This window comes from Mauremys reevesii, linkage group 4, assembly GCF_016161935.1.
Source record: "Mauremys reevesii isolate NIE-2019 linkage group 4, ASM1616193v1, whole genome shotgun sequence".
Taxonomy (NCBI): Eukaryota; Metazoa; Chordata; order Testudines; family Geoemydidae; genus Mauremys; species Mauremys reevesii.
In genome coordinates, this window is record NC_052626.1 from 103,417,779 (window position 1) to 103,437,165 (window position 19,387).

Consider the following 19,387-nt stretch of genomic DNA (forward strand, 5'->3'; position numbering starts at 1 on the left):
GAATCATGACCGATCCACCTTACACAATCTTTTTCAAAGATAAAGTATCCCTTAGACCAAATCCCAAGTTCCTACTTAAAGTTGTCTCATCTTTTCATCTCAATCAACCGATACACGTACTGACATTTTTTCCTAAATCACATGTGGACAAGTGACAGTCCAGATTACACTCCCTGGATATCCTCAGGGCTATAGCCTTCTTCATTGATAGAACAAAATCTTTTCGCAAGTCTCCAAAACTGTTTGTTCAATCACTGAATGATCAAAAGATAACGTCATTTCCAAACAAAGTCTATACAAATGGATATCAGACTGCATAAAATTGTGTTACCTCTAGGGTGACCAGAGGGCGTGTGTGAAAAATTGGGCCGGGGTGGGGGGTAATAGATGCCTATATAAGAAAAAGCCCCCAAAATTGGGACTGTCCCTATGAAATCGGGACATCTGGTCACCCTAGTTACCTCCAGCATGAACAACAACCCCCATGGGGGATCCGCATACATTCTACCAGAGGGCCTCTCAGCCTCCATAGTGTTTCTTAATAATGTTCCCATCACAGAAATCTAGGGCCAGAACCTGGGCTTCGCCACGCACATTTACCCAGCATTGCGCTTTGCAACAACTTGCATCTTCTGATACTATGTTTGGGCACACCATACTTTCATCTGCTACAAATTCAACTCCAAAGCCCACTCTTTCCACTAGAGGGCACTGCTCTGAAGTCACCTAAAGTGGAGCACCCACAGGGACATCACTCAAAGAAGAGAACATTACTCACCTTGTGCAGTAATGGAGGTTCTTTGAGATATGTGTCCCTGTGAATGCTCCATTACTCTCCATTCTCTCCTCTGCTTTTGAGTTTTATTACTAGGCTCTGCAATAGAGAAGGAACTTGGGGAACGGTGTGTCACAGTGCCAGAATCTCCCTTTATTGCAGAAGGTGAGTAATGTTCTCTTTTAAAGCTTTTTTAATCAGTTGTGGCAACCTCAATCCCAGAAATCTATTTTCCTCCTTATTCAGGTGCAGTCCATCCCATGAGAACAGTTGACTGTCCATGAATGCCTCCCAGTAGTCAAACATCACAAAACCCTTTTTATAGCACCATTGTCTGTGTCATTTATTGATCGTTATAATTAGGGCCCTACCAAATTCATGGACCATTTTGGACAATTTCATGGTAATAGGATTTTAAAATTGTAAATTTCATGATTTTAGCTATTTAAATCTGAAATTTCATGGTGTTGTAATTGTAGGAGTCCTGACCCAAAAAGGAGTTGTGTGGGAGTTGCAAGGTTATTGTAAGGGGGGGTGTTGCATTTCTGCTACCCTTACTTCTGTGCAGCTGCTGGAGGTGGTGCTGCATTCAGAGCTGGACAGTTGGAGAGTGGCTGCTGCTGGCCGGGAGCCCAGCTCTGAAGGCAGAGTCGTCGCTAGTTGTAGCGCAGAAGTAAGGGTGGCATGGCATGGTATGGTATTTCCACCTTTACTTCTGGTGGCAGGTTTGTAGAAATTTTGGTGGTGCCCAGAACCCGCCCCTGCCCAAACTCTGCACCCCAAACTCTGCCCCTCCACCTGCCCAAGGCTCTGGGAGGGAGTTTGGGTGAGGGAGGAGGACTGGGGTGCAGGCCCTAGGCTGGGGCATGGGATTGGGGTGCAGGGTGCAGGCTCTGGGAGGGAGTTTGGGGATGGGAGGGGTGCAGAGGGATGGGGTGCAGGGGTGAGGGCTATGGGGTTTGGAGTGTGGGAGAGGCTCAGCATGAGAGTAGGGGTGTAGGGGGTGAGGACTCTGTCAGGGGCTGGCAATGTGGGGTTTGGGGTGTGGGAACAGCTCATGGCAAGAGTAAGAGTGTGGGGGGTGAGGGCTCTGTCTGGGACTGGGGATAAGTTGTTTGGGGTGCTGGAGGGGTCAGGGCTAGGGTAGAGGGTTGAGGGTGTGGTGGAGGGTAAAATCTCTTACTGGGGGGGTGGGCTCTGGGGTGGGGCAGGGCTGGGGATAAGTTTGGGGTGCAGGCAGGCTGCTCCGGGACGGGACAAAGAGGAGGATTCCCCCCAGCCCTTTCCCTGCTGGCGGCAGCAGTAAGCTCTGGGGGAGGAGCCCCCCTTTCCTTTCCCCCCAGCAGCACACTGTTACTGCATGTGCTCCTAGGGCCCCCCTCAGGTCCAGGAATCTCCCTCACCTTCCCCGTGGTGGGTGCCGTGGGGTGCTGTTGCCCCTGACTGTAGCCTCACTGCGGGTAGGGGATGGGGCTACCTCCTGGCCCAGCATGGGGCAGGAGCAGTGACTGTGGGCAGGGGGGAGGGATGCCAGAACAGGGAAGGGTTTGAGGGGGAACGGCAGGCTCAGTCAGTCCGCCCTGGCAGTGGAGAAGGAGGGCACTAGGACCCTGCGGCAGCAGTCGCTGCAGGGAAGCAGCATGGAGGAGACAAAGACAGAGATGCTATGCTCCGGGGCCCGGGAAAGGCGAGTTGGGGGTGGGGGCAGCAAGTCGGGGCCACGGGACACTTGGGGGGGGGCACATTTTGGTGGAACTGAATATTGCTGGTGCCCAAGCACCACGTGGGTATGGAACTCGCCACCTATGTTCTGCGCTGCTGCTGGCGAGGTGCTACATTCAGAGCTGGGCACCTGGCCAACAGCCACTACTTTCTCGCCACCCAGCTCTGAAGGCAGCGCAGAAGTAGGGGTGGCAATACTGTGACCCTCCCCTAAAATAACCTTTTGATCCCCCTGTAATACCGTTTTGAGTCAGGACTCCCAATTTGAGAAACACTGGTCTCCCCTGTGAAATCTGTATAGTATAAAGTAAAAGCATACAAAAGACCAGATTTCACAGTCCGTGACACGTTTTTCATGGCTGTGAATTTTGTAGGGCCCTAATTATAATCTTGGTGCTTTCTAGGGATGGGTAGGATTCCACTGAAGATCACCTGAGCATCCATATCTTTAAGCATTTTCCCCAGCCTGGTGAAATCTTCCTTGATGCATTTCACTGAGAATCTATCAGTATAATTTGTTCCCACATGAGGGACAATCAGTGGATTCTTTCCTGCTCCCATTAGGAGCCTCTTCAGCCTCATCTCTGCATTCCATATTTTAGCTCCCAATAGACAGCATACCCTTGTGTTCTCCAGATCCACTCCGGTGACAGGCCTGTCTGTTCTTAGGAGGGAGTTCCCAGTCACGTACATTTGCCTCTTCCTGGTGTTGGTGCAATTCTCTGGCCTTCCTCCTGTTCTTTCTGGCTGTAAATCTTCTTGTCTTCATTTCTCACTTGTAATCTTTTGCAAGTCATCCTCTATTCTCCTGGGGCTCCAAACTCTGGCTATCTACACTTCTTATACCCCTCTTTTTGTTGGACTGGTCACATGCATAACATGTACTGAATGCTGCTAATGAAAACTTTCTGAACTTTTGTGCTAGGGCACATGGACACCATCAGTAGGATTCACATGTGCAGAACATTTGAAAGAACCACAGTTACTATCTGGCAGTAATCGTTCTATACTTATCTGTAACAAGAATTATTGGAGATGAGCCTCTGCATATTCACACTTTGTGCTCTATGCCCCACTTCCTTAGAGTTTCAGGTTAGGAATTCCCAAATTATTGGAAGGAACTGAAGCATAGTTGAGGCCATCCTCATTGTTCATACCTTCAGAACCCTCCAGGATGGGAGGGGGAAAATGGGGGAAGAGGGGTGAATAGCCCCAACAGACACTGCTTTCCAAAAGGTGCTGGAAGCTTGTGATGCAGCTACTTGATCCCACAAATGTGAATATGCAGAGGCTAATCTAGAAGAACTCTGGTTATAGGCAAGTAACCTCCATTTATGCAGCCACCTCCCTACTTATCTTCCAAGTTATTGATTCTATGCAGATACTCTGGAAATATATTTTCTGCATCAGCATATGTGCCTGTTGGTTGTACAAACTCTCATTACCTCAAGTTATTTTCATGGCTTGGTATTTGACTTTAAGAATGTGAATCTGTGGAAATTCAGAGAAATGCCACTTAGGATAAGTAACTTAGGTCTTGTCCACATGCAGAAGTTGCACCAGTTTAACTTAAATTGGTTTTAAACTGATTTAGTTAAACTATTGCAAATCCCTTTGTAGACACTCTCATTTCATTGTAAGAGTGGCTTATTCTGGTTTAACTTAAACCTATTCCAAATCAATTTAAACTAAATTGAAATAAATTTGGTTTAAGTTGAAAAAAGTGTGTCCACACAACCTTTTGTGCAGCAAATTTACTTAAAGTGGATTAAAATCACACCTTAGGTTGAATTGGTGCAATTTTCCTGTAGCTAACCCTCTAATTTTTATTAGTGTAGTAGAAGAGTTTCATATAATAGTTTGTTCTATTTTCTTTTTTTTAAGGTCTTTCAAAAATCGTCATTAATCTAATTAAAGGAGAGTCTTTGTTCAGTGATGCTACCACTGCAATTGTTTTTGAACTTTTCAGGGATCTTGTATCTGACCCACATACTGAAGTTGGTAAGGCAATATTTTCCATAATATTTATTCTCTTTTCATCCTCCGTTATTCTGAGGCCTGTGAGATCCTAGTTATGCAACAGAACTCTGATTTCTCTGGTAAACGCACACTAAATTCTATGATAAATTGACACTTTTGAGACAGGATAAAATATATTTAAAACAGAAGTAAAGATGCATAACAGTACCGAATGATACTAGTTTTTATAATGTTTAATAGTTCAGTAAAGCTATTTGGGTTAAAATAAACACCTTGTTTTTCATATTTCCTGTTGCCTCTGAAATTTCAAAATTGTGACATTTTAGAATTGACATTGTATAAACTGATTATAGCAGTTGGGAAACCAGAGGGTGTGGCCATTGGGCTGAGCATGTGTGTTGCAAGAATCAGATTTTTGTCAGTGGATTGTGAGGGGGTTTATTTGGAAGACACATTTACATATCTAACTTTAAGCTCATTGAGAGTTTCAAAGATCCAGTTGGGCGCCCTCCGCTGACCATCCTCCAGACTGCAGTGAGGAGATCCAAGCCTCTGGATCCTTGAGTGTTTTAAGCCTCCAAAGTTTGCATAGAGTCCAGTCACTGCTCAATCTTGGGTTCCCTAGGCACATCCTCAAGGTGCAAATTCTCTATGTCTAATTCTCCCTTCTGAGAACTGTAATCCACTGTCCAGCTGCCTTGCCTTCCTCCTCCCCACCCGAGCATAGCGTTAACTCTTCAGACTCCCTCATAGTTAAATATATTCTCTTCCAGAACTCTACCTCAAGCTGTAAGCCTTCTGATTTACAGTTTAATTCTTTCTGGAGGCTCATAATAATTGCAAAACATATAACACACATGGATTAACTTTCCACAGAGTCTAACACATTTTTTTATTTCCTTAATCATATAAAGTACAAGAGAGAACAAATCATTTAGAAAAGAATAAACATTCTAACTGCAGTACACCCTTCCTAGCTAATCCTTCCTATGGGAGTCCATAGGGGTGACCATCTGCGTCCAGCAAAGCAGACAGGGTTTGCTGCTTCACCTAGGCTTCTTCACTCTGGGGTGCTTCTCCTTCATGAAGTTCTCTTCCCCCAGCGCCTATGAGTATGCTCTCTTCTGCCACGTGCTTCCTTTTCCTGTGTTCTTTCTCTTGTTTGTATGCCCCACTTCCAATGTCTTCTTCCTTTGTTGTGTCTTTTGGTAACTTTCCACTGATCCAACCTTCACCCCCATCCCATCCCATCCCTGCAGAGGGGCAGGGTAAAAGTGGTTTTCTTAAGCTTGAGGTCACGTGTTATTTCTGAGTGTTTGCACCTGGGTTGTTGAGTTCAAAGTACCTTCCTGTTATCCTCAGTCTGAGGAAGGCATGCTTTTCAGGCTGATAAGACACGGTCGATACACAGAGAGAGAGGCATTCATGATACAGTGATTTTTATTATAAAATTTCATTATGTCAACCAGAATTCATAATTTGGACAGACAAAGCTCCCAAATCATCATAGGGGACCCACTAGCACTTATGAATTTTAGGAGGCCTATAAGAGCCTGGCCACCACAGGTCTTACCCTATTGTGGTTGTATAGAGGAGGGGACCAAACAAATTTATTTTCCACCATTTTTGTTATAGAGAGTGTAATTATCTTTTAAAGACTCTGAAGGATCTTGTGTTTCCAATCAGCTCCCTGTTGGAGGTCATCAGGAGGACCTCAAAAGGAATGTTTGGTCTCATTGTCGGTTTTATGTAACCTTTTTTTAATTGACAATATTGACTATGCTTCATGTGTTTTTGGAGCTGAAATTTCCCCCAATATTCATGGCACTCTTGTTTCTGAGCTTTGATGCTTTGTGTATAGTTCGCTGTAGTCACCATAGTCCTATACCTCAGGACAGATTGTTGGGAGGGGTTTTTTAGAGATGAAGTAGAACTGTGGCCAGTGTTGAGTTTGGCATAAAATTTGAAAACATTCAACCGTGGGTAGGCTCTTACCTTTGCAGCCAATCTCCAGCAGTGACTCTTTCTGGAGGTCTGTTGTTCTGGATGACCCCAGAGTTAAACTCTGCAAGATTAAAATCATTATCTGACATTGCATGCAAAGATATGAAAGAGTAAACTCATTTTTTGATAGAAATGTCAGAACCCTCTGCTAGCTTGGCTAATTCACATATTTAAAAATACAGTGGAAATTTGCTTACAAAAATTCATTAAAATTGCTGTTGTACTACAATACTTTCTTGTCCTCAAATATCTTTCCTGGTTTTCATAAGTCTGTGGGCTTTTGTTGTTGTTGTTGTCAAACTAACGTTCTTTTTGAAGACATGTGGAGAGAGCTTAGCTGAGCATTTCCTAGTTATCGAATGTTTGAATTTGGTGTGTTGAAGTCTTGCATTCCAGAAGATATAGGGACAAGAAGTCTCTCTTGTGCAACAGAAATTTTAACTCCACTTGAATGCATTTTTAAAAAGTGAATTACTAATTTATAATTCAATCTTATTTTCTTCTTTTACAGCAAAAGAAATTATTATTAAACTAGTATTAAAATTTATTGCAAGTACCATATTTGGATTTTTGAGTTCAAGAATAGTTAAATATTGGCTGTCTCATATCGTTAATGATGGATTAACTGAAGTAATTCTAAGCTTCTCAATGACATACCTGATTTTCTTCATTGGTAAGACAAGGAATAACTATGCCCCTATTAATTCAACTAAACAAAACGGAACCTGATTTTCTGAGGGGTTTTTTTGTTATGCGTATTCAAATATACATTTATTTACTAACAAAAATGTTACATTACAGTGAGGTTAACCTAGCCATGTGTGACATATTTAACAGCATAAACAGAAATATGGTAAATTACATACTTAATATCTAAACCTAGGAATGAATAATGTTGTATTGAGAACCTTAAATTCTGCATTACTTTGCATTTGACTGCTTTTATTTTAACTTTAATATTACATTAAAGAAGCATCTTAAAATTGTATATAATTTCTTGTAAATCCTGTAAATCCAGGTGCCTTAGTTACCATGAGTCCAATTTTGCAGGGTAGAGAGGAATTAAAACTAATAAATGGAAAAACTGTAAACAGTTAAACAATTTTAAGCACTGCAGGTCAGTAAATGAAAGTTTTACTGTTCTCATACTAACATTAACAAGGCTACGTTGTACATCTTTTTTATTTTATTATGTAAGTTTAACATGATTAGTTTATGTTAAATTATATTATTTTAAAAAGAAAAAAGATTACAAAATATTACATATGGTGTTTGCAAAATGGCCACATAAAGTTTTCAGTGCAAATATGTGGCCTCACATGGACAGTCAGTATATTACATAGCACTTTTTTTTGCTTATGTCACTTTTGGAGAACTATAAGTAGACAATGAAATTGCAGCATTTAGATTTGAGGCTCAAGCTTTCTGTAGTTTTGGTGTTCTTCAAATCAGGTGGACAAGGTAGTGCATCCAGGCCTGGGTAGGAGTCTTTGTCTCATGTCAAACCGCTCAACTACAATGCACAGTGCTCTCAGAGGTAATTCAAAGCTCCAGCCTCTCTGAAAGGGATGCCTTCATATTTAAATAATTAAAAAGGCCACACAACCCTATATAAATAGAAAATAGGGGTTTGGGGTTCATGAATTTGTTCATTTATTCTGAGAGGCTAAAAGCCCACACAAATATTTTTCCAGGTGAATCATAATATGTATCAGTGTTACGTATAACGCTGTGGATCACAGACAATATAGACACTTGCATTTGTGCTGATACAGCTTTTTTCAAGGCTTTTTTAACTTATGATCTTGAGAAATTTTCCTGCCCTATTGTTGTTGAGGAAATAGTGCACAGATCCCCTTAAGTTAGAGATTGATTTTACCCATTCAGAGAAAAGAGAGGTTTTCTTATCTATTAAGAGTCGATAAGACCATTATTCTGTTGTACTGTGGTTTGCACTGCTAGTATGCAAAATTTTGAGAAGTCCTTCCCTTCCTGACTCACCCAAGACCCAATCCCAGTTTCATCCCCTAACTGTCTAGTTGATTATTAAAAATACAGGGGGGCAGGATCAGCAACAGGTCACACACACAGTGCAGTCAGTAGGCACCCTGGTTGGTCTGTGAGGTGGTTTTCATGTTCTTCTTCGAGTGATTGCTCATATCCATTCCATGTAGGTGTGTGCGCGCCGTGTGCACATTCGTCGGAAGACTTTTACCCTAGCAACTCAGTGGGTCAGCTGGGCGCCCCCTGGAGTGGCGCCACCATGGCGCCGGATATATACACCAGCCGACCCACCCACTCCTCAGTTCCTTCTTACCGCCCGTGTCGGTCGTTGGAACAGTGGAGCGCTGCTTAGCTGACCTCCACTTCCCTAGCAACTCGTAGTTTCTCTCGTTAAGTATCATATATAGTTCAGATTTTTATAGCTGTAGATAACTTTATTTGTTTGTAGTATAGTATAGTGTATTTATTTCACAGGGGTTCGGGGTTTATCCCCTTCCCCTCACCCGGTGCCGGGTCCGATGCCCAGTCCACAGGGTTTTATAATGCTCGGCCGGCCTCAAGCCGATGCCGACAAGAGATCCTCTCCTAAGTGCCTCGAGGAATCTCACCTCACAGATAAGTGCCGCATTTGTGAGGCCTTTAATCCGAGAACAAAGGGGAGCGGGACTTTCGTCTCAAGCAGCTCCTGACGGAGGCAGCTCTTGCTCCTCCTCTCGGCACCGAGCGCTGGTTAGTCTTCAAGGAGCGCCCCCTCGGCACCGGATCGCCGGTACTGCCAAAGCCTCTCGGCACCGGCCGTCGATAGCTCCGATGTCCACCCGGCGTGGATCCCTCTCCTGGAGGATGAAGAGGCTCAAGATTCTTGCTGCGTCCGAGCCGCCTGCTCCGCAGCCCGAGTGCTATGCTAAGTCGGATCGCCCGGCACCGATGTCTGCCGTGGCGCCGACAATATCCGCACCGCTAACTCTGGCCATGCAAGAGCCATCGAGTCCGGTGCTGGAAAGCTCACTGGTACGAACCGTGGTTGAGCCTGTTATTAAGCTGCGTCGGAGCCGCCTGCTCCGCAGCCGAGCGCTCTACTAAGTCGCACTGCCCGGCACCTATACCTGCTGCGGCACCGACAGTATTGGCACCGTCCACTCCGGCCATGCAAGAGCCGTCGAGTCCGGTACCGACACGCTCCCCGGTACGAGCCGCGGTTGAGCTCGCTCTTCAGCTGCGTCAGAGCCGCCTGCTCCGCAGCTGAGCGCTATACTAAGTCGGTCTGCCCGGTTCTGATACCTGCCGCGGCACTGACAATATCGGCACCGTCGACTCCGGCCACGCAAGAGCCGTTGAGTCCAGCGCCTGAACGCTCCCCGGTGCGAGCCGTGGTTGAGCTCACTATTCCCTCCACGCCGGAAACATTTCCACAGTGAGGGAGTTGATGGCAGTGACAGAGCCTGCGCTGCTTCAACCCCCGGCACCGCCGGTGCGGGTTATATTGTCTATCGGCGAGCCTGTCTTGCTCAGGCCACCCTGCGTCGGCACCACAGAGCGGCACCATTCACGATCACGGTCCCACAGATGTTCTCGGTCCTGTCGCCAAGCCAGGTGCCGGCACCGCTCACGGTCCTGGCACCGTTCCCCATATCGGTACTGGTCGTACCCGTGGCACCGATCAGCGTCCCGTTCCCCGACCTGGTACACTCGGTGCCCATCCAGCTCCCGGCATCGCTCCAGGCACTGGACTCCCGTAGACACTCCCGGCGTCGAGCCTCGAGATCTCGGTCAGCCTCCCGGCACCGCTCCGGTCGCAGGTCTCATTCTCGCTCCCAGTACCGGTAGTCCTCACGGTACCAATCCCCGGTGCCGCGTCGAGCGCCATGAGCTGGAGAGGGAGACTCTGCCCAGGGCTTTAACTTCTCCATGGCCATCCATTCGGATGTGCACACCAGAGTCTTCCGGATGCCCCAGGCCAGGACCCTGACCCCCATCAGTGGCTGCCCTGTACATCTTGGGCATGCCATCAGGCCAAAGGCCTACCTGTGATCCCATCGCGCTCTGTTCCATCAGAACACTGGGTACCAGGGGCGACAGTTAGCCATCCCCCTCTGACCGGTACGGAGGAAGTCCGGTTCTGCCACCGGATTCCCACATCCCACCAGATCAGGAGGTCATCCAGGAGCATGAGCCCACACAGGACCCACTTGTCCCTGGCCTTTCTTCTCCCTCCGCCCCAGATGAGGCGGTGGCAGAAGTGTACTCCTTGGGCCCTCCCCTAATCGGCCTGGGGGCCCATCAGGACCTCCCGAGACGGGTGGCATTCACTATGAATCTCCAAGTGGCCACTATCCCGCCCGTGGGCACGGGAGTCGAATACATGTGCATGGTATCCTCCAGGGGCGACGGGCACCTATATGTACGTCTTTCCCCCTGCTCCCTTGTCATCTAGTCCGTCAATGAGACGCAACGCCATGGCCTACAGGGACCAGACCCTATGTCCAAGGGGGCTAGGCGAATGGACTTCCTCGGCCATAAGATGTACTCGGCAGGCGCCCTGCAACTTCGCGTAGCAAACCAGCAAGCCCTGCTTAGCCGTTATTATGGGCGGCGGTGGGAGAATTTACGGAGTCGGTTTCTCAGATCTCCCGTCAAGAGTTTGATGCCCTCCTGGAAAAAGGGCCGAAAGTGGCGAGAGCTTCCCTCCAGACCTTGTTAGATGTAGCGGACTCCACAGCCACGACTCTGGCCTCGGGTGTTGCCACGAGGCGCATTTCATGGCTCCAGTTATCGAGCCTTCCCTCGCAGCTCCTGCACACTATACAGGACTTGTCCTTCAATGACAAAGGCCTGTTCTCAAAACTGACCCTAGGCTGCAAGGCCCAAAGGACAGCGAGGTCACTATGCACTCCCTCTCGGCATGTACATGCCGATGTCTCACTGCCGACCTTTCCGCCAGCCTCACCGCCCTTACCCTACGCCTAGACAACGACAGGGCTTTGCCAGCAGGCGACGCTGAGGCAGTCGTAGGCATTGGTCGGGACCCCTAAAGGGCCAAAATCAGGGTCCTCCCAACCACCAATCGAGCAAACCTATCCCTCCTCGTCCCTCTTAGGGACCCCTCTCACGAGCAATTCCTCTTGCAAGAGGTGCGGGCGCTCCTCACCATCGGAGCTATAGAGGATGTTCCAAGGATGAAAGGGACAAAAGGTTCTAGCCCCACTAGTTCCTGATCCCCAAGGTGAAGGGAGGTCTCAGACCTATCCTAGACCTGCAGGAGCTCAACAAGTTATGATATACCTGGAGTTCCGCATGGTATTCATGGGGACCGTCATCCCATCCTTGGATCCCGGAGACTGGTATGCCGCCCTCGATATGAAGGGTGCGTATTTTCACGTCGCCATTTATCCTCCGCACAGAAGGTACCTCCGGTTTGTGGCCAACCGTCATTTCCAGTTTACGGTCCTCTCGGTCAGCCTCTATACAGCCCCTGTGTATTCACGGTGTCTGGCTGTAGTCGCCGCCCTCTCCGCCACCGTCGGATACACGTTCTCCGTCTCTGGACGATTGGCTCATTCCAGGGGCCACCGGGGCCCAAGTTACCACTCGTGTGGGCGTCGACGAGGTCCTATTCCTGCGTTTAGGCCTGATGTTCCATATAGCGAAATCCACCCTGATTCCCACTCAGGGAATAGACTTAACTGAGGCCACCCTGGACTTCAGTATCGCACAGCCTGCTTACCTACGCCTTGATTTCATGCGATGGTAACCATTGTACAAGGTCTACGGACCTTCCCGGCAACTTTGGCTTGAACTTGCCTAGGTTTTCTGGGCCACATGGCTGCCTGCACGTGCGTAACCGAACATGCCAGGCTTCGCCTCCGTACACTTTAATCATGACTCACCTCAGTGTACCACCCGGCCAGAGACAGCATGGTCATGGTTGCCTCGATCCCCATGAGCGTCGTAGGCTCCCTCGACTGGGGGTCGACGCCCTCCCTGACGTGTGCAGGGGTGCTGTTCGATCCACCTCACCCTCACCCTCAGTGTCCCTCATGATGGACGCCCCCATCTCTTGGCTGGGGTGCTCACTTGGGTCAGTTTCCCACTCCAGACCTTTGGTTGGCTCAACAGCTGCCCTTGCACATCAATGTCCGGGAGTTGAGAGCAGTCTGCCTTGTGTACCAGGAGCTTCAGCAGCACCTACAAGGCTGTTGTGTCTCGGTGTTCACAGACAACACAACGGACACCCATTGCATAAACAAGCACGGAGGAGCACGGTCCTCCTCTCTTTGCAGGGAGCTATCCAGCTCTGGGACTCCTGCACAGCTCAATCGACGGACCTGGTAGCGTCCTTTCTCCTAGGGGTCCGGAACACTCTGGCGGATCGCCTCAGCAGTTCCTTCCTGTCTCTCAAGTGGTTGATTCCTCCGGCTGTTATCCATTACGTTTCCGGAACTTCGCTCTCGTGGGAACAGAATGAGAGAGAAGTTCTGCTCATGCCAAGGCCTCTCCCCGGGCTCGATCTTGGCTGTTTTTCTGATGCCGTGGACGAGCCGTCTGCCGTCCGCTTTCCCACCGCTCCCGCTGGTTCGCAAGGTCCTAACACTCCTCAGGGACAGAGCGCATCTGATCATGATCGCTCCAGCGTGGTCCAGGCAGCACTGGTACACCATGTTGCTAGACCTGTCGGTGGCCAACCAATTCCCCTTTGCCCAGACCTCATAACGCTGGATAACGGCAAGCTTTACCACCTAGACCTGCAATCCCTGCACATCTCTGCATGCCTGCAGCGGGCCTAAACCGATCCGAGTTACGTTGTTCTGCCTCGGTTCTACAGGATTCTCCTGGGTGGTAGGAAGCCTTCCACTCGGTTAACATATCCGCCCAACTGGCAGTCTTTCTCTTGCTGCTACGAAACACAATGTTTCCCCCACAGAGGTTCTGATCCATTTCCTCTTGGATTGCCTATGGTCTTCAAACAGCAGCGCCTGGCACAGTTCATCATTAAGGGTGCACTTGGCAGCCGTCTCTACCTTCCTCCCAAGGGAGAGTGGCCGCTTCATATTCTCACACGCTGTGGTTTCTAGGTTCCTCAAGGGCTTGGGGCATTTATGCCCCCAGGTTCGCTGCCCCCACCAACTCCTGGGTCTTCAACCTGGTTATAAGCAGACTTATGCCTGCTCCATTCGAACCACTGACAACATGCTCGCTGAGATACCTGTCCTGAGGGATAGTTTTTTCCTTGTAGCCTTTGCATCGGCTGGACAAGTCTCCGAGCTTCGGGCTCTCACAGTGGACCCACGGTACACTATGTTGCGTAAGGACAAGGGGCGGTTGTGACCATGTCCGGCCTTCCTCCCTAAGGTGCTGTTGACCTTTCATATCATCCGCGATATCTTCCTTCCGGTCTTCTTTCCAAAGCCCCATTCATCGCGACGGGAGCACATTTGCCCTCCCTAGACGTCCGTAGGGCGCTCGCTTTTTATGTCGAGCGGACAAGCCTTTTTGTACACCCCCAACTCTTCGTTGTATTGGCAGACCGGATGAAGGGTATACCTGTCTCCTCCCAGAGCTTTCCATCTTGGGTGACATCTTGCATTTACACCTCCTGTGACTTGGCCCATGTTCCGTCGAGCCACCTTACTGCTCGTTTCACCAGGGCTCAGGCTTCTGCTGCTGCCTTTCTGACTCACATACCCTTCCAGTGCTACTACCTGGTCCTCTATCCGGACCTTTGCCTCTTTGGTCTAACTGTCCAGAGATGATGCAGCCTTTGGCTCAGCAGTTTGCTTTCTGCAACATCTCACTCCGACCCCACCGCCTACGTAAGGCTTGGGAATCACCTACATGGAATGGATATGAGCAATCACTCGAAGAAGAAAAAAGGGTTACTCACCATTGTAACTGTTGTTCTTCGAGATGTGTTGCTCATATCCATTCCAAACCCACCCTCCTTCCCCACTGTCGGAGTAGCCGGCAAGAAGGAACTGAGGAGTGGGTGGGTCGGCTGGCGTATATATCCGGCGCCATGGTGGCGCCACTCCAGGGGGCGCCCAGCCGACCCACTGAGTTGCTAGGGTAAAAGTCTTCCGACGAATGTGCACGTGGCGCGCACACCTACATGGAATGGATATGAGCAACACATCTCGAAGAACAACAGTTACAACGGTGAGTAACCGTTTTTTCTGTGTGGGTGGGGGGTACGTGACTTTGTGGCGGGGGAGGGCAGTTACAGATCTTCTGCAGCGGTCCTTGTCCTGGACCACAGAGCCACGCAGCTGGGGAATCTGTAACCGTCCTCCCCCGCAAAAAGGTCACATAGCCACCGCACACAGAGTCCCGAAAAGGAGGGATGGCAGGCTCCGTTGAAACAACCAGTCCGGCACTGCAGACCGCTCTAGGAGCAGGAGCCTGTCATTCCATGAGTTTAGAAGCGGTCTTTACATCAGTACACACCCTACCCACCACAGTCTGCATCCTAGTTTTAACCCTTTCCCGCCAAAGCAGTAATAAAGAAAACGGTGTTCATTAACAAAGTGCCATGCATTTTAGTTTTAAACGTGTGTTGGAAGGGGGGGAGCGGGTTGAACAGGGTATGTAACTGCAGAGGATAGTCAACATTAACTGGGTAAAGAAACGGGGGCAGGTTCAGCTTCTCTGTGTCGAAGAAAAACTCAGTTCTCGCTTTTTGTTTGGGTGCAGCAAAATCAAATACTTTATTATTTCTCCAGTAATTACAATGGAGGGAGAGAGTGCCATAGGACACAGGGTCCTGGACAGGTCTCTCAACTGGTAAACAATTACATCAAGCCTTTATACCTTTGTTACAGACAAGCTTAGACAATCATGGAGACAGTAAAAAGCAACAAATACATTTTGTTTATACATAAGCTTTTCTGCTATCTTACTAGAAAAAGCAAGACTGCACATTGCAAGGTCGTAATACTTTCACACAGTTCACTCTGTCTTACATTATCTTGCTTCTACAAATCTCACGTCATAAGGGTCACAGTATGGCCTGACTCTTGCTAACTGACTAACATGCATTAAAATCCCCTTCAAATCCTTATTAATTCTTTCCTTGCTTCCACACTCCCCCCTTTTGTACTTCTAGTACAACAAACAATTTCAAATCTCAATTCGCATTAAACCATGGAGTTTAGATTCTACAGCAGATATGTCAACCTGAGGGGTTGTCAAGGGATGTAATGACAATGCATGATTAGCATGATCATGAAAGGTATTATTACTATAATTATGTTTTTTTCAAAAACAACAATAATAACATAATCCTAAACTAACTAACAACACGACAAACAATAACATTCCCATAGGAATAATATAATGGGGTTGTTGTACAATTTTGATCACAAAGCATAAAACATCATACCTAGTACATAAAGTAAACACTCTATAAGCTATATGAAAGGCATTCTTTTCAGCTTAATATATATTCTAAAGCATGTGAATTTGCCCTTGCAATTCAGAGATTCTTTGAACCTTTGGTAACAATGAAAGCAAATTTTGAAACCGATCAGGCACTACCCTAGTCCAATCAAAATATACCTGAAATCTAAGAGCTACTTGCAACATTCTATCTGCATTCTATCTGCAGGCCAGTAAATGATATAATTGCCTGCAGCAGTGGTAAGATCAATATGTATATCTCGTCAAGTGTTATTCTAGGGGTACTGTCTATAAATCAGGTAGGTATACCAGGTGGTCTAATTTCCCAGATGTCTCGGCAAATAATTCAGTTCCACATGCATCCTCCCCATGGATCCAGCAGGATTCGGTATGTGGGAGCCCACACCCATCCTAACCGGTCCATATGCTTGGAAGGAGCACTGTGAATGTCCACACTTCCATCCAGAAAGTGTCCAAGTATGTCTTCATGACCACAGATCAGATGGTACTCCTGACGTGTCTGTAAGGGCAGTGGGCCAAGTCTGGTCTAGATCCCACTGCAATGCCTTCCCAGCCTCAGTGATATTGCAATACCATCTCTATCAGTAACTTCTGGGTCATAGAACTAAGGGCTGAAATGACATGTAACTTACCAACTCCAGCCTGTACTGAAGATAGCTGAGCTTCAAAAATAAGGCTAGTGGCCTTTTCTAGTTGGCCCAATTTCTTATCATGTTCTTTGCTTTTAAGATATTGGCCCTAGCCCACAGGGATCTGCTCAATTCCCTTTTTGTCCAGAGGAAATAACCCAGGCCTTTTGTTGTGCTAATCTAATGGCAGCCCCTTGTGAGCAATCTGGGTATGTAGAAGTGATTTGAAAACCTGATAAGGGCAATGTCATTTAAAATCCAATTAGGGAGGGCAATACATACTGAAGGATTTATCCAGAACACAGGGCGCAGCCTGTAGAATAAACCCCAAAATCCAATTAATACCACAGTCCCAAGCATGGGTCCCACAAATTTCTTCCTGCCAGTATGTAATTCTTTGTTTCTTCACCAGGGTCAGTTCTCAATGTCCTTTTCAGCCAGGAATTCCTGGACTTTGGCAATGTCAGTGGAGTGAGTGCTGCTTCTTCTTTCCCAAAACAATCAAGGTTTAGCATCCTACAGGGGAGAGGTTGCCAGCACATATCACCCTGTAATGGCTTTGCTTTTTTCTAGAAAAGTCTAAAGGCACAGTTGGTCTGTCAGTGGACAAGGGAGAGGTTGCCAGTACGGCACCTTGTCCTTATTCCTGCTGTCCAGAAGCACAGTGGAACTAGAAGAAAGAATAGGGTAATCATCAGTAGGAAAATTCTCCTGATGCGGAGGGGTCTTTTTTGCAGTGAGAATCCTGGGTCCAAGCAGTCAGTCTGTGGCACTGCACAACGGTGTTGGTAGTCAGCAGGACTTGGAAAGGGCCTTTCCAGCGTGGAGCCAAGGCAGTCCTTCGTTGATGGATCTTTATGGAGACCCAGGCTCCTGGTCCCAACAAGTGGCAAGGTTGCACAGGATCCTTCGGTAGTGCTTCCTTCACCTGTGTATAAAAAGACTTAACACATTTCATTAGTGCCTGACAATACTTAAGCATTATGTTATCCAGCAAATGAATGTCCATCTGAGCTGGGGTTAGTGGGGATGCAGTTGGTAGGCGCATTGGATGTCCAGTCAAAATTTCATGAGGGCCGAGTCCAGTCTTTCGATTGGGAATGGCTCTCATACACATCAGTGCCAAAGGAAGGGCATCTGGCCACTTCAAGTGTGTCTCAGCACAAATCTTGGCCAGTTTATTCTTTGTAAGTCCCGTTCTGGCGTTCCACTGTCCCAATTGTGGGTGGTGAGGGCAGTGAGTTGCACATAACCCCTTTACAATCTGTCCAGTAAAATGAGTTCCAGGATCACTGTTGATAGTCACAGGGATGCCAAAACGTGGTACAAAATCTGTAAGCAAAGACATCTACTGTCCTGCAGGGAAAAGCTTCAACCCAAGTGGTAAATACATCAACTAAAACTAATACATATTCATAACCACAACATTTAGACATTTAAATAAAATCAATCTGAATATTTACAAAAGGTCCCCAAGTCGGAGAGTGGGCTGGCCGCTGCACACCAATCTCGTGTAACTGCAGCAACCATTCCCCCCCCCCTTCCCTTGGTAGGCAGCCAAGCGGTGTCCTTGACTGGGGCCAGCGCATGTTAGCCATTCTCTTTTTTCTCCCTTCTTGGCGTTTTTTTTTCTTTTTTTTTTCCGTTAACATACAAAGGAAACTTTTACCCTTTACGTATACACCTTCTTTTATACCATGAACACATAAACATTACTGTTATACAGTACATTAGTCTTATTATTCAATGTATGCCACATATACCCTTTCACTAAAATAACCTTATTACAGAACTTTGGAACAACAAGCCAGGACAAGCACACCCACTTTGAGAAGTTCACTTAATATAACCTCTAGTCCAATAGCTTTCCACCATCCCCAGCCCTCTGGCTAAAAGTCTGAGGTAGCCAGAAGGATCCCTTGTACAATATGGGGAGTGGGTTAACTTTTCATGTCCTTGCTTCCAAAGACTGTCAGTATGATTTTAACAACAATTCTCAATTAAAAGATTTGGCCAATGTAGTTTCTTTCTCTTACTGAAGAAAATGTATTAGACTTTAGTATATCACATTTTTCTGATGTAACCAAACACTTAGAATACAAAGTTGAACAAAACAAGTATCTGCATTGCAATGCAACATTTTCGCTTGATGTCAAATCAGACCATCTCATGAAAATATTAAACACAACAATTTTTGGCCACGAGACAAACACCACAAAACAGAACATAGAACACACAACATAATTGTGACTGCCAGTAAATCATAGTACGTTGAATGCAGTGCAGCTGGCATTAATGTTCTTTGATTATCTGAAAGACAAAAACAGAGGTCCACCCCTTCGGGGCAGTTAAATACTTAAAATATACAAATACTCTTGTTGATTCTAGGCAAAACAGAGGAATTACCCCATATTTTCTCGTATGTGTTTCTTAGACAGCCCTGGTTCAGCGGCCTCTACCTTATCAGTTAGTTAATTTGCATTAACACAGATGCTCTCCGGCTTGCTTTTTTTACTGTTAACTCCTGCTTTTAAACACTGACAGAAAACATCACCTCTTACAGTGCCGTTAGAGCCTAATACAATTTTAATTACATAGCACTATATCCATTTTTCAGCTAATTCAACAAAATTGGTCACAGCCAAATTACAATCTAATAAATTTATTTGCCTGAATTCATTCACAAACATGTCAAAGACACCAAAAAACTGTTCTCTTTAGCATTTTTACAAAGCTCAACCGCTGTTCCCTCCAGCAACTCCCTTCCAACAGCCACTTTACCAATTCAAATCACCATTCCAAATATCCTTCTGAGTATATGAAATTCTCATGGTCATATTCACTTACTCTGTCTTTCCAC

At 46.8% G+C, this 19,387-nt stretch overlaps 1 protein-coding gene across 11 annotated transcripts in view; it reads left to right on the plus strand.

The window, feature by feature from the left end:
• Positions 1-19,387, plus strand: part of LOC120404838 (sodium/hydrogen exchanger 10-like) — a 304,962-nt gene that overhangs the window by 36,615 nt on the left and 248,960 nt on the right. For 6 of the 11 annotated variants that reach the window (XM_039537846.1, XM_039537852.1, XM_039537849.1 and 3 more), the window contains 2 exons: positions 4,382-4,498; positions 6,993-7,154. The exons of 2 other annotated variants lie outside the window; for them this stretch is intronic. In XM_039537846.1, coding sequence (XP_039393780.1) covers positions 4,382-4,498; positions 6,993-7,154 — 279 coding nt within the window. The remainder of the gene's footprint in view (positions 1-4,381; positions 4,499-6,992; positions 7,155-19,387) is intronic. 3 more of the 11 variants (XM_039537851.1, XM_039537856.1, XM_039537848.1) reach the window with 2 other exon arrangements.